Source organism: Equus caballus, chromosome 5 (genome assembly GCF_041296265.1).
Source record: "Equus caballus isolate H_3958 breed thoroughbred chromosome 5, TB-T2T, whole genome shotgun sequence".
In the NCBI taxonomy this organism is placed as follows: Eukaryota; Metazoa; Chordata; class Mammalia; order Perissodactyla; family Equidae; genus Equus; species Equus caballus.
The window spans coordinates 43,066,611-43,080,953 of NC_091688.1; the positions used below are offsets into that span (position 1 = coordinate 43,066,611).

The 14,343-nt window shown below is 46.1% G+C and overlaps 2 protein-coding genes across 5 annotated transcripts in view; one reads left to right on the forward strand and one right to left on the reverse strand.

Moving 5' to 3' along the window:
• Positions 1-3,055: 3,055 nt before the first annotated feature.
• Positions 3,056-5,511, reverse strand: LORICRIN (loricrin cornified envelope precursor protein). Its single transcript, XM_005614728.4, has 2 exons — positions 5,393-5,511; positions 3,056-4,160 (listed from the first exon to the last, which is right to left on the reverse strand). Exon 2 carries the CDS (start codon positions 4,135-4,137, stop codon positions 3,295-3,297), a length of 843 nt encoding a protein of 280 aa, XP_005614785.3. The 5' UTR covers positions 4,138-4,160; positions 5,393-5,511; the 3' UTR covers positions 3,056-3,294.
• A 678-nt stretch (positions 5,512-6,189) lies between these two features.
• LOC102148193 (small proline-rich protein 2E) overlaps positions 6,190-14,343 on the forward strand; it is a 92,596-nt gene continuing 84,442 nt past the window's right edge. The window contains exons 1-2 of one of the 4 annotated variants that reach the window (XR_011439193.1): positions 6,191-6,328; positions 7,440-7,570. The gene's annotated coding sequence lies outside the window, so the exon portion shown is untranslated. Of the gene's footprint in view, positions 6,329-7,439; positions 7,571-14,343 lie in introns of those variants that run through there. The other 3 variants (XR_011439196.1, XM_070268226.1, XR_011439195.1) reach the window with 3 other exon arrangements.

Consider the following 14,343-nt stretch of genomic DNA (forward strand, 5'->3'; position numbering starts at 1 on the left):
ATCTCTTCTCTGTATTTATGAGCTTGTTTTGTTCTTTTTCAGATTTCATGTATAAGTGAGATCATCTGCTATTTGTCTTTCTCTGTCTGACTTATTTCACTTAGGATAATGCCCTCAAGGTCCATCCATGTTGTCATAAATCAAAGGATTTTATTCTTTTTTAGTGCTGAATAATATTCCATCATATATATATATATGATATGCACTACATTTTATTTATCATTAATCCATCCATGGACATTTCAGTTATTTCTATATCTTTGCTATTGCAAATTATGCTGCAAAGAACATGGGAGTGCATGTATCTTTTCAAGTTAGTGTTTTCATTTTCTTCAGATAAATACCCAGAAGTGGAATTGCTGGATCATATGCAGTTCTATTTTTAATTTTTTGAGGAATCTCCATATGGTTTTCCAAAATGTCTGTACCAACTGACACTGCCAGGAACAGTGCACAAAGGTTTCCTTTTCTCCACACCCTCCCCAGCACATGTTATCTCTTGTCTTTCAGATGAAAATGATTCTAACAGGTGTGAGGTGATATCTCATTGTGGTTTTGATTTACACTTCCCTGATGATGAGCAATGTTGAGCACCTTTTCATGTACTTGTTGGTTATGTATATCTTCTTTGGAAAACTGTCTATTCAGTTCCTCTGCCCCTTTTAAAATCAGATTATCAGTTTTTTTGCTATTGAGTTGAATGAGTTTTTTATAGGTTTTGGATATTAACCCCTTACCAGTTAGATAGTTTGCAAATATTTTTTCCCATGCTGTAGGTTGCTTTTTCATTTTGTTGATTGTTTCCTATGTTGTGCAGAGGCTTTTCAGTTTGATGTAGTCCCACTTGTCTATTTTTGGTTTAGTTGCTTGTGCTTTTGCTGTTATATCCAGGAAACTGCTTCTGAAACCAATGTCAAAGGGCTTTTACCCCATGTTTTCTTCTTCTCCTAGTTTCAGGTCTTAAGTTTTAAGCATTTTTAATCTATTTAGAGTTCATTTTTGTGAGTGATATATTGGAGTGGATTTCTCTGGGTTTATCCTGTTTGAGATTAATATATCTTGAATCTGTAGGTTTATGCCTTTCACCAAATTTGGGTAATTTTGAGTGATTATTTCTTCTAATATTTTTCAGTCCCACACTCTCCTCTCCTTCTGGGACTCCAATTATATGAGCACTAGTTCTTTTGTTGTCCCACCGATTCTTGAGGCTCTGTTCTTTTTTTTTCACCCTATTTTCTCTCTTTTGTTGAGATTGGATAATTTTTATTAATCTATTTTTGAGTTCACTGATTCTTTACTCCGTGATCTCCATTCTGCTGCTGAGCCCACTCAGCTAGTTTTATATTTTTCAATTCTAAAATTCAGTTCTACAATTGGTTATTATATTTTTTAGTTCTAAACTTTCCACTTGATTCTTATCTCTTCTATTTCTTTGCCAAGACTTTCTGTTTTTTCATTTGTTTCAAGTGTGTTTATAATTTCTTGTGGAAGCATATTTATAATGTTTTCTTTAAAATCCCTATCAGATAATCCCAAAATCTGTATCATTTCAGCGTTAGTATATAGAGTGTGTTTTTTCTCATTCAGGTCGAGATTTTCCTGGTTCTTAGTCTGATGAGTGACTTTTAATTGTGTTGGACACTTTTAGTGTTATGTTGCGACACCCCGGATCTTACTTAAATTTTTTACTATAGCAAGCCTCTGCTAATACTGCACCAGTGAAGTGTGTGTGGGGGCTATTACCTCTTCCCGGGTGACAGCTGGAAGTCCAATATTCCCAATCATTTCTCCCCCAAGATGTCTGACTAAAGTAGGGTGGATAGTGTCAGAAAAGATTTCTGCCTTGCTTGGTCACCTTTTTCCCTAAGATTTTCTTGGGGCTATTTTTTGTCTGCACTTTTTGGCATTTCTTGGTTGCAGACTTTCTAGTGCCCAATCTGGGCTATTTAGGAGGCAAAAAGAAAACCCAGGGAACTCACCACTGTGTCAGTCCTCACGTTCTGAAGACTCCAGCTACTCCGCCTTCTTCTCTCCACTTTTCAGACTCTTCCATGTTTGTTTTATATATGATGTCCAAATATTTTACTTATACTTAGCAGGAGCAACAGGGAAAAATGCATCTACTCTCTGGTACAGAATTAAAAATTCTACTTTCATTTAAACAAAACATATAAAAATAATGCAGTAGTTGGACATTGGATCTTTAAGGCTGCTACCTGTTTTGATCTCCATAAGCTACCATTGAAAAATTATGAAGGCGGTGCTGACCCTGTAAATGGAAGAGTTGGGGGGGGGGGGATAACTTGTCTTTTTGTCTCCAGCAGTGACTGGGTAGGGAGAATTCCTTGACTTTTTGATGTAGCAGGTGTTTTATTTTGAGTAAATCAATAAATTGGCATTCAGTTAGGGCTGGTAGAATCAGGATATGAAACGGAGCCTGGAGAATTCCTGTCCAGACTGATGTTCTACATCCCTTTTGACGTTCTATGTCATGCAATTAACAGAGCAACTGAGCTTCCTCCTTGTTAACTGGAAAGCTTCCTGTGTTTCCCCTGATCGCTGTGGTACTGGTATTGAACATTTCATACACTTCTGCTGTATTTTCCTAAGTTGGGTGAAACTCCTTCAAGAGAGCAGGAAATAGCTCCTCTACTTCCTCTTGTCCCTATAGCTGCCTAGTAAAGGGTCTTACACACTGTAGAGGCTCATAAATATCGGATATAGGTATCCTTTCTCCTGAGAGTCTGGGTAGCATAAGCTGGTGCTCCTAATGTGCAGCCACCCTGCTTTCAGACCTTGCAGAGCAGGCTCTGGACTATGAAAGACAGCATCTTCCCAGGGTAGCCCTGTCTTAAGAAAGCATTGAGCTCAATGAGGAGACCCACGGTGGCTACTCAACCCCTAAGCCCGTGACTCCTATCTGCCGATCCAACCTCTCCCCAACAGAATAAATATATTTGTTGAATGAATGTACCTGTGGATGAGGAAATGGAGGAAAGGACAGGAATGGAATGAATGAACTTGGAAGCTGCAAAGACTCCTGGAAACCCAAATATTCTCATGAATTGCAAATTTATTGACTGAGGAGGCACTGGGATTGGGAGGCAGTTGTACAGAAACCAAGGAGAAAAACTGCAGAACAAGATGCAGCCTGAGAGCTCAATGGCTTCTTCCAGGTGAGTTAAGACATAAAGAAAACGGAAACTTCAGGGCAATATCATGAGAGCGCTAAGCCCATCGGCGCCCACGGAGAACACCTCCATCTCCTTCGCCTCCTTGGCGTCCAAGGGGGCCTTATTTGCTTGGCCAGGTGGGTGCCTGCTTCTGCTGGGTCTGGTGGTAGACCGGGACGCCCTTGCCACTCCCGGAGCCACCCCCGGAGGAGCCGCTGGCCCCGGAGGAGCCCCCACCGCTGGAGAAGCAGCCGCCGCCGCCCCCGGAGGAGCCCCCACCGCTGGAGAAGCAGCCGCTGCCACCTCCGGAGGAGCCGCCGCCGCAGCCGGAGCCCCCGCCGCCCCCGCCGCTGGAAAAGCAGCCGCTGCCGCCCCCGGAGGAGCCGCTGCAGCCAGACGACCCTCCTCCGTAGCTCGGCTGGGGCGCGCAGGAGGTCTGGGTGGATTGCTGCGACGAGAAATAGCCGGGGCCGCCGCCAGAGGAGCCCCCGCCGCAGCTGGAGCCGCCGCCGCCGGAGTAACCGCCCCCGCAGCTGGAGCCGCCACCGGAGGAGCCGCCGCCGCAGCTGGAGTCGCCCCCGGAGGAACCGCCGCTAGAAATGCCTCCGTAGCTCTGGCACTGCACCTGCTGGCCCGAGCTGCCGCCGCCGCCGCCGCCGGAGTAGAAGCCACTGCTGCCCCCGGAGGAGCCGCCGCCGCAGCTGGAGCCGCCGCCGCTGGAGTAGCAGCCGCTGCCGCCGCCGGAGGAGCCGCCGCCGGAGTACTTGATGTTCCCTCCGGAACTGCCGCCACTGCCGCCGCCGCAGCCGCCAGAGCCACCGCCTCCGCCGCCGCCGCCGCTATAGAAACCGCAGCCGCCAGAGCCGCCTCCGCTGCCGCCGCCGCCGCCACCGCCGCCACCGCCGGAGATCTTCCCGCAGCCCACTGGGGGCTGGGGAGTGGGTTGCTTTTTCTGGTGAGACATCTTGTCTAAGGAGGGAGGGAAGCCTGGAAAGAAAGCAGAGAGCATCACTGGACCAGCGGCAGGAGGATGCGGGGAGGAGGCAGTTGCACCAGGTAACACCCATCATCTGGAGCAGCACTGCCTGGGCCAGGCTTGAAGTTCTCTCTGCTCAGATCCGGGAGAGCTCTCCGCTGGGACTCCTAGGATTGTACTTTTAGAAAAGAGTTGCACTCCCTCGCCGAAAGTCTTTACCAAGCTTTACATCGCCAGCTTAGTGGTGCCCATTTCTCTCGCCTAGCTCTGCGTCTGGCCTCTGCTGTGTGATTTTGGGGGCAGATATCCCATCCTGCGGCCTGTTTCCTCACTTCTGTAAAATGCGAGGGTTCGTGCGCTTCATCTCTCAGATCTCCAACGCTGATTCTCTGAGCGCAAACAGAAAATTACACAAACCTCCACCTAGGGTCGGAGATTTGACTCATCCCTGACACAACAGAGGGAGGTTTGTCGGAATGTTGGAGGGTTGGGTTGCACCCCTTTCTCTGCAAAAGTCCTTAGTTCAGACTCTTGGTCTATCCCACTGAGCTCAGCCTGATCCCAGTCCAGTTATCAGAAAAGGCAGGCTCTCCCATGGTCCTGTCTGGACTCTAACGACCCTTTGGACCAGCATCTCTGGCCAGAAGACATCAGCCATCGCCCTTTCTATTTGCTAAAGTCCAAGCTTGGTTAAGGGGACTATAAATAGTAGGAACCCGTGTCTCAGCATCTCACAAGTCATTTTCCTCTCAGAACATCTCTCTGTAAAACAGGCATTGGGTTCCCTTGGATCCTAAAATTTCTCCCACCTGCAGCAATCTCTGAATCATTCTCCTTCTCCCCACTCTCTAGAGTAGGCTCAACCTCTCCTCCCCACAGGACCTCCTGAGGTCCTTTTAGCCCCTTCACAGGCTGCATGGGACAGTCTCTGCAGAGTGCCCCTCTGCCCAGCACTGGGGGCCTGCCACTCCAGGGGTGCTGGAGAGACAGGAGATAGTCTTCTCTTTGTGGAGTTTACATTCTAGCCAGAAGACCAGAAACACCATCTGCACAGCAGCAGCTCAGCCCTTGTCTCTTTCCTGCCTGAATTCCCTCTCAACATGAATGCAGCTGGGAAGCAGAGGTCCAGTAGCTCCTGAAGGGGTAAGGGCCTTGCCTGTCCATTGTCCCCTGGTCTGCCTAGTCTCTGCAGGCCTGGGCAAGATCACCTGGGAAGATGAGAGCCAGGAGAACCCACACTTACCCAAAGCACCAGGAAGGGTGAGTGAAGAGAGAAGATGCTGGCTATGTGAGGAGCACTGGAGCTCCCAAGGTTTTATACATTGAGCCCTGACTCATCTATTGATTCCGGCCAGCCTCTCACATTTGGCTGTTGCCCCACCTGCCTGTGATTGCAGGCACAGGGTGGCCCATTCATGAAGATTTTGGCATTCTTGAGATGGGCAGCCTCATGTGTGACTGGTCCCTTCTCTGATGCAACTGTGTGACAGGCTGGCCAGCAGGGACAGCCAGCCAGAGTGGATGGCAGACATTGTTTCCAAAGCCTCTGGCATGGGATGCGTGCCATAACCAGAGGGCTGGGCTTGAGGAATAGGTTCCATATTCTGAAGGTGGCCTAGAGGGTCATGCTGGACATCTCAGTCCTTGGCCCAAGGAGTAGGACCTTTCAAATCTCACTGTTTGGCTTCTGATCCCATTGCTTGGAAACCCTCGGAACTTTAGAGAGAGCCTGTCTCTCTTTTGGCAAAAGTTTCTCCCCCAAGATTTCATGTGTGCTTTGCTGGGGTATTTCTGTCTTGCCCTTGCGTTTGAGAGAGTGCGAGAGCCCCCGGCACCCAGTTCTGGGCCGCATACCATGGATGCTGCTATAACTAATGGAACTCCGTAGCTCCTTTGATTTGTTCTTGGAGACAGCAAGTGTCTGAGAAAATTGTACATTGGTCCTGACTTTCCCTGCAGAGGAGCAACCTAAAGAGATTGACCATGTGGTCTTTCCTTTGGCTCTGGGGTCTGTGGTCTTCTGCGTCAAGACTGACCCCAGCCTAAGAGGCAGCTGTGGAATGGAATAGACTTGAGGTTAGGTGACTGGTTTTGGGTGCTCCCTTTTCTACTTGCCAACAGTGTCACCTTGGGCAGAGTCACAGCACCTTACTCAGTGGCCGCATATAGAAGCCCCTCGGTAAGTGTTTATTGACTGTTGAATGAACAAACTTTCTGATGCTCAGTTACTTGTCTATCAAATAGCAATAGTAATGTTTCATAGGCCTGTAAAGAGAGAACTGTTATGTAAAGTGTAGAAAGTGATGCTGTCCTTTTTATTGTTTTCTCCCATAACAGCATATTCTTATCTCCAGTTTGGCCTGCCCTTGGACACCCAAGGCCAGAAGGGAGTCCATGAATGGCTTGAGGCAAGCTCTTATCTAGAAAATTAACTCAAAAATACCCTGTTGACCCTAGGCCTGTAGCATCACCTCTGTGTATGAAGAACAGCATGCTCCCTCCTTCTCTCATCACTGGAACTCAACTGTGGTTGTTTAAGACACTACGTTTGAACTTTGTTCCACCCAGCTGTGTGTTGAAATGACAATTCCAATATTAAATTGACTGTTAATTATGGTGAAGTTTTAATGATCCAGATGATCCCCATTAGACTGTGTCCTTCAGAAACTGGTGGCACTAGTTTTAGTTTAGATGGCATGAACCCAGGAGCTCCCCCCTCAGAGAATAGCCAGGAGGCAGGCTCCAGGATCTGTTGGAATAGGAGGGGTTCTCAGCTTGAAGCTGAGGCCCCATGGAGGTTTTGGGGGGAAGCAGGCTCCAACTAGGTGATTGCCACAGGTATAACAAAGAACAGTGTTATTTAGCTGGGCCGCACTGGGGAAGGGGAGAAGGTGTGTGCACCATGGTTCCAGCACTGCTCTGTGGGCCCAAGTTGGCTCATTACTGTTTTCTCTAGTTCTTAGGAAAACATAAGTGAAAGGACATCAGCAGTGCATTCTTGAGAAGGAAAGTCTTTAATTCTGAAATCATGGCCTATGTTTTTTAAGGTGATGGTGACAGAGGTTGTAGTTGTTTCTTTCATGTTCTTACTTGTAAAAATGAAAATTTGGCAATCATATAATAGTTATCACTTTTCTTTGACGGACATCTTACTTCTCTGTGAAATTCCCAAGTTTGGGAAGCTCAAGTGCGGGTGACCCCAAAGAGCTAATAATCTTCAGATTGTCCATGTTGGTTTGGAGGGTCATGTTTTTGTAAGAAAAGTATGACATTTTCTTTCTTTCTATCAGGTTGAAGATTCTAATGCCTAATTCATTGATCCAGCCAACACTCGGGTACTGGCACAAGGTGAAGCATCAGGGAAGAGCCAGGAACCTTTCTGAAGCTGTGCACAGCTCTCCTTGGTAGATTTGGGGGAGGGGTACTCCATGCCTGCCTCTGCCACCTGCTAGAGCATTTAGTAAGGAAAACCTCCTAACTAGTACATCTACTTTATTAACATATGGAAGAGGCTGGTGCAACATAGTATTGACAGCAGTGCTAGATCTCGTGGCTCTAAGTGAACCTTGCTTGAGGTGCGAATATCTGAACTTCGTTCTTTATTTTATCCCTCTAGACAAGAAGTAGTGGGGTATCTGTACAAATAGCTATTGATGACCACATTTTATCATACCAATGAGGAAATGATGGGAGTTTGTAGAATTATTAAACTTAGGTATTTGGAGTTGTGTAAGACTTGGTATATCAGATTTTTTAAGATTTATATCTTTTAGACACTTAACCCTGAATGTGTCCCTGCTAGTATGTCTGAATTCTGCAGCCTCACATATTACATCGTGGTTCCTGCCTATCCTGTACCCTTAGAGGGGATGGGCCATAAAGCAAATGTTTCATAGTGTCCAGGATGGTGCTAGGCATCATGAGGTGCTCAGTAAATCCTGGTGGAATTGGAGGGAGTTCTTGAGACTCATTGACTAACATTGACTAGCAACAGTGTGGACAGACACATTGGTTCATGGACCACTGTTGCATACATGTCTTGTTCATTTCTTACAATGGTACTGTGTGCTCAGTGATGTCTTATTCTCATTTCCCACATGAGGAAGCAACTTACAAAAACTAATGTAATTGCTTAAATTCCCGCAGCCTCTAAGTGGCACACCCAGGATTCAGACTCAGTTCTTTTGATTCTAAATCTTACATTTTTTCCAAGCACTACATACCTCTTCTTTTTGGATCAATATAGGCAGGATGAAGGGCGGCCCCTAGTCAGGCTCTGGTCCTAGCCTGTGGATGTTCCCAATTCCTCAGGGACAATTCTATGCACTGATAGAGGTAAATGAAGAACCCAAGGCCCAGAGGGGCTAAACCACTTCCCTAGGCCACACAGCAGGGCCAAGACTAGAATCTGGATCTCTGGCCTCAATACTCCTGCTACTGTAGATTCAGATTGTGGTTTTCTGCTTTCTCCTGATAAGAGTATCTCCAGGTGATGGCATTGAGACCAGAAAGTAGTTAAAATGATAGTAAAAGAGTTTTATAGCTGAGCAGACATGCTCAAGGAAGCTGCTAGGCCTGGGCATCTAGCCCTGGGTCCTGGAAGAAATGTGCTAATATCACAAGGCCCTTTCATAGAGGGGCTGCTGCTACGTAGATTGTGGGCTCGGGGCCTGCCTCCTGAGCTTGTATGCAAACTTTATGAGCAGGGAGGAGCAGTGAGCAGCATTTGTGGGCCCCAGTCCTGCTCTGAGATAGTCAATGTTGCATCACGACTTTTGTGCATGGTGGTGGGTGGTGGTCCAAGAACGTAGGCTCCTTGACTAGCCCGACCACTGATATCCAAGGGTGGATAATCTATGTTGTTTTAACTGAAGCCCAATCAAATGGAATCTGGAAATCAATATGACCCAAAGAAAAACTACAAGCATTTTAAACATATGGCCTTTTAGGTTTTTTGGTCCAAAACTTTAACCCAAGCTTTTCAGGCCGTGTGCTGCTTTAGATGATTGGCAATGTGCTTCTCCTTTATGGAGGACATTGAAAAGGAAGGCAAAGTAAGTGTTATTTCCATTTTGGTTTCAAATCCACTTTTGATAGTAAGTGCTACTTTCAGAAATTCCCTGGGGCTGGCTACACTAGGCTTTGGGTGTGACTTGTCTCTCACCCACCCAATAGTGATAAGATTTCCCACTGAAGACCAGAATCTGGATCCAGTCTCCTTCTTGACCAGTAAACTTTGTTCCTCAGACTTGCTGATTATCCTTAATTGTTGCTCATTTTTCAGACTATACTCTGTATTTCAATAGCTGAAGCTGTTAAAATTATTGGATAACTTGGGACAAGCCTTCCCATTACTTAAAAAAGTGGAAATGATCACACTTTCGTTGGTGGGTTTCTAGTGACTTCTTCATTTGGCTCCAACCACGTCTTCAGAGAATCCCAAGGTGAGGGACTATGGAACCATTGTCCACATCTGGTATAGGTTCCTAGGGCCTTCCCTCCTGGGCTGGGAGCACCAGCCAGGCAAGATCGGATCCCCCTAAATCTCCATATCCCCATATAACTCAGGGCTGGGCCTCAGAGTGAAGATCTGATAACTATTTGTTGATTAGCCAAAGAGATGATGAGAATTAGTCTCATATCCCAAGGCAAACACAATCTGATTTAGTTTTCCGTGGAAAGTAGCTTAAATATATTGGCCACAGCAAACTGCTCTCCCCTGCCATTGTCCACCTTCATCCAAGGTGCCTGATTCCCCCATTGCCTCCTGCTGTTTGTTTTTCAGAATATCCTTTGGATCATGCCTCCCTGAGACCCTGACCACCTATGGTGTGCAGTGGTCAGCTTTCTGGTCAGGCCTGAAACAGCACCAGGGGAACTTCTAGTCTCTGGTCTGTTCTGAAAGGTAGAGATCAGAATCTTTCCTCTTCTGAGGTCTTTGGGTCTTGGGGGGGCTTATACTCTAAATCTGGTTCAAGCACAATGACCCGTGAGCTTGGGCAAGGCACTCTTCCCTAGACCTCAGTTCTACCTATAGAGTCATTCTGACTTCCTCCTATCTTGATTTCCTTTTGGCCCCTCCTTCCCATGGCCCCTTTCTGGACAGAGAGGAGGGAGAGACGAGCAGGGTCAGAGGCATTGACAGGGAAGAAACCAGATGGAATGGCCTTTGGGAAAAAAGCATGGAAACTCTCATACCTCCCTGGGTGTCGTCCTTGGGCTCAAATCAGAGACGGTTGGGAAACTTTTCCCCCCCGACAGTGTTTCCCCACCTGAGCTGACTATGGAGGAGGAGGAGGAGCGGGGCACAGCAGGAGGGCCTGGGGAGGAAAGTCGGCCTGTGCTATGAGTAACTTTTGCAGAGTATCATTACCCAGGGTGGATATAATTGCACAGGATTAAGAAAGGCATGTGGGCAGGTTGCCTTGCCTTAGATCCTCCTGCAAATTAGCATATGTCACTTGGGATGCCAGAGAAGGATTAATTTGGCTCCTGAATGCTCCTTGGCAGTGAATCCCCTGATGGTGGAACCGGCCCCCTTACCCTCTGGTAAGTCATTCTGCTGTAAAAATGCAAAGAAAAAAAAGTAGCCTCACTACAAATAGTTTGAAAAGCAAAGCAAAAAAGGCACCTGTAACTCCAGTATCCAAATACAACTGATGTTAAAGCTTTGATATTTGTGTATTGCTCTTTTTCCTTTTCATTTATACTTCCTGTTTATATAAACTCTTAGTTTTGGGCTCTGATTTTCCATGTGACATTGTTATCACACACATATCCCCAGGTCCTTCTGAGGCTTCTGTAACCGTTCGTTCTGATGGCTGTGCTCCATTGTCCACTCCTGCTGTTACTGCTTAGACTTCCCCACTGTCTTGTAACCACTGTACCCTCAAGAACTCAGCGTTGAATTTCGTTGGGTCTCGCTTGTCTCCCAGACGGACTGCTGGCAGGAACTGTATCTCCCCTTACCTGCAGTGTGGCCGCATAGTAGGTGAGGAGCAAGGTTTGTTGTGTGAGGACCCCCTGCCTCAACCCTTTACTTCTTGTCTCCCCTGACTCTCCTTCTGCGGAATCTAGTGATGCACTTCCCCTAGACGCTAACTCCACAGAATCCTTGTTGTCCCCCGATGTCGTTTCCCTCCTGTCTTCTCTTCACAGGCTTCTGGGCCTGGATTCCTTTGGGAATGTGTGGCCTGAAGCAGCCCCGTTTAGTGTGAGAGAGAGTATGGGGAGAGGGCAGAGAATGAGTCCACAGTTCAGTGGGGCATTTGGTAAAGGAGTCACTTAGGATGCTTGAGTGCAATGCTAACTGAGTGCCCAAGGGACACGGGGAAGCAGAGAAAAGAAGCAACTGGAAAAACCGTCCTGGAAGAGGTGAGTTTTGAGTTAGGATTGGAAAACAGTAAAAATTGCGAATAAGTTTCTCCAGATCTGGGTTTTGGCTATCATATTACCTTCATGTGTAGGTGTATATGTGTGCACACGTGATGTGTGTGTGTGTGTGTGTGTGTGTGAGTGTGTGTCTCCTCTCCTCAGAAGCTCTGCCTTCCACAGACTTCAATAACCTCACGTCCGACTCTTTCTCACAGAACCTGTTCCCTCTCTCCTGGGAGGGGTTACAGTTGCTCCTCTTGGGCCCCAGGATTGCTCTCTCACCCTCACTCGGGTGAGACACCCCTTGGTGTCCACAGCAACTGCATCGTGTGTGGGACTGACCCATGTCATTCTCCATGACCTGTGTCTCTAGCCATGGCAGTGGATTTGTCTTGATTGCCATTCTTCTGCTGAAACTCTTCAGTGTCCCCACATCAGGACGAAGCCCAGATTTCTCAGTCCAAAGGGCCTTTTGTGGTTCATCTTTGACTGTTTCCCTATAGAAGCATTTTGCTCCAGACAAACTCAACAAACTACCACCCCCAATGAGCCAGGCTGTATTTGTTGCTTTCATATTTTTACCTCTGCTTTTCCCTGCATCTGTGAATGCCTCCTTTCCTTAATTTGTCTAACTTCTCTTTTCCTTTCAATACTGTATCAGACATCACTCCTCCCAGGAAACCTTCCCCAACACCCTAGTCTGATGGGGAGAGCACTTCATCTTGCAGTGCAGCGATCCTGTCTTCCACCAGACCGAGGTCTCCTTGGAGAGGGAGCTGAGTCTTGTCCCTTGTCCTATATCTCAAGCATCCAGCACAATGCCTGGCGTAGCCCACGGTGAATGCTGGAAGAAAGGATGGATGAGTGAATGAACTGCTCCACATCTGCCCATTTCTGGGATTGTCAGTGGCCTGAGAGGGGAGGATATTAATTCTCTGTCCTATTTTCACCTCCCAACAAGATTGCTTGCTCCTGGAGGGCAGGGACGGCATTGCAGCTCTAGGTAAATCTGGAGCCCATGGACACACTAGGTACTAAGTCAGTGTTTGTTGAAGGAAAGGAAAAAAAGAAAGAATGGAGGAAAGAGTGGAGGGAGGGGGAGAGAAAAGGAAGGTAGGAAGGACAGAAGAATTGTTTCAGGGTTTGTAAAAATGATGGTTTAAGTCTAGTCAGAATAATGACTTTGCTTCCCCAACTCTGGGTTCTCTGATCTAATTCTGGTAACTCCAAGAAATTACGAAGCCTGTTTGGCCCCCAAAGGGGTAGATAATCGAGATTACATCATTTTAGAAGTTTTTAAGCAGATGTCAGGACAGGTTTCTGAATTATTGCCTATGATTTAATTATCAATATGATTGTGACAACTATATCTGATTAAATTATTCATGGTATTTAATTACTCTCCAGGATTAATTAGGACATTTTACTCCTCATAATCCCTGCTGGATCCTGTGTGGATTACAGAAGAGTTACATAAAGTGAGGCGTGCTTGCCACTGGTGAATCACAAACCTTCCTTATTTTAAAGCTATGCATGCTTTTTTCCCCCTTAGGAAAATATTGAAGTTTGTGCTAGCCTGTGTATTTGGAGCCTGAGTTCTTTCCTTACTAGTCTTGGAATTTGAGTCAAGTCATTTGACCATACCTTAAAACAGGGTATAAAAGAATTTCAATCTCATAATTCTTGGGTTAGTATATGAGAGAATCAAGTTCCAACCCTGGACCATGGAGTGAACATTTCTAATTAGAGGAAAAGACTAGGAAATGGAATCTGGGAATATAAACCACTCATCTGAGCATCTGAGAATGAAGAGAAAAAGCAAAGAGGTTCCCCCCACCCCCCGCAACCTTTTCTCTCCTTTTGAAGGAGAGAATGACTTGTTCATGTTTGAGGACTGTGGCTAGAGGTAGAAAACATTTACTATACACATGTAAATGTAGGACTGGATGATAATTTGCAATGGGAATGAATAAAATGCTATTACAATGTTACTTTTGACCTTCGAAAAACTTAATGGGTTTAATATTTTCATTCATTTGCCAATTTGAATAGATTGTCAAAATTAAATTTTATTTTAATCATCTCTTCATGCCATGAATAGAATACAAAGGCAATATTTTTATAAAATTTGATATATTTTCTGGAATTGTTTATCTATAGTTATGTTCTATTTTTAATGTGTTTTAGAACAAGCACTTCAGATTTAAGATTTTTATGGATATTATTGCTTAGGATGAGGTGAAAGAAAGTAATACTGTGGTAATACACCTTTTAGAATAAATTTGGCTAAGTAAAAATAGTGAACTGATCTAGGGAAATGTATTAAATAAATAATAATACAGGTGGTGCATGGATTAGGGCAGAACTATGAAGGAGGTATGTGAATTATTGAGTTTTCAGAAACCCTACATTACAACATAGGCCCTGCTGTTTCCCTTTGGAGGGTTCCGAACTTCCTCCTGGGAAATACAGATGGTGGCGTAGGGGTCCTGCCTGCATGCTCAGATAAGGGTAGGGGAGGGTTCAGAAGAGTCAGCACAGATCCATCTCTCTCCGTGCTGAAGCAGATCACTGGACCTGAGGGCGCTGACCCAGAGCATCTGTGTTTGGAGGCAGGCCAGAGGCACGCTGTGAAGTAGGTAATGTGTCCTCTGAGCCCCTAGTCCTATGGTTAGCCCTCCAGCCTCTTGCATTCTGCCTCCAACTCATTATCGAAAATGATCCCTAGGTTGTGGTGAGCCTTTGGTGACTGAATTGGTCTCAGGAGACCTGAGGTGGAATCCTGGTTATACCACTTGCCAGCTGTGGGACCACACAGAT

What these genes read in the sequence shown, in the direction of transcription:
- LORICRIN (XM_005614728.4), bottom strand. Translation starts at nt 4,137, where the DNA reads ATGTCTCACCAGAAAAAGCAACCCACTCCCCAGCCCCCAGTGGGCTGC.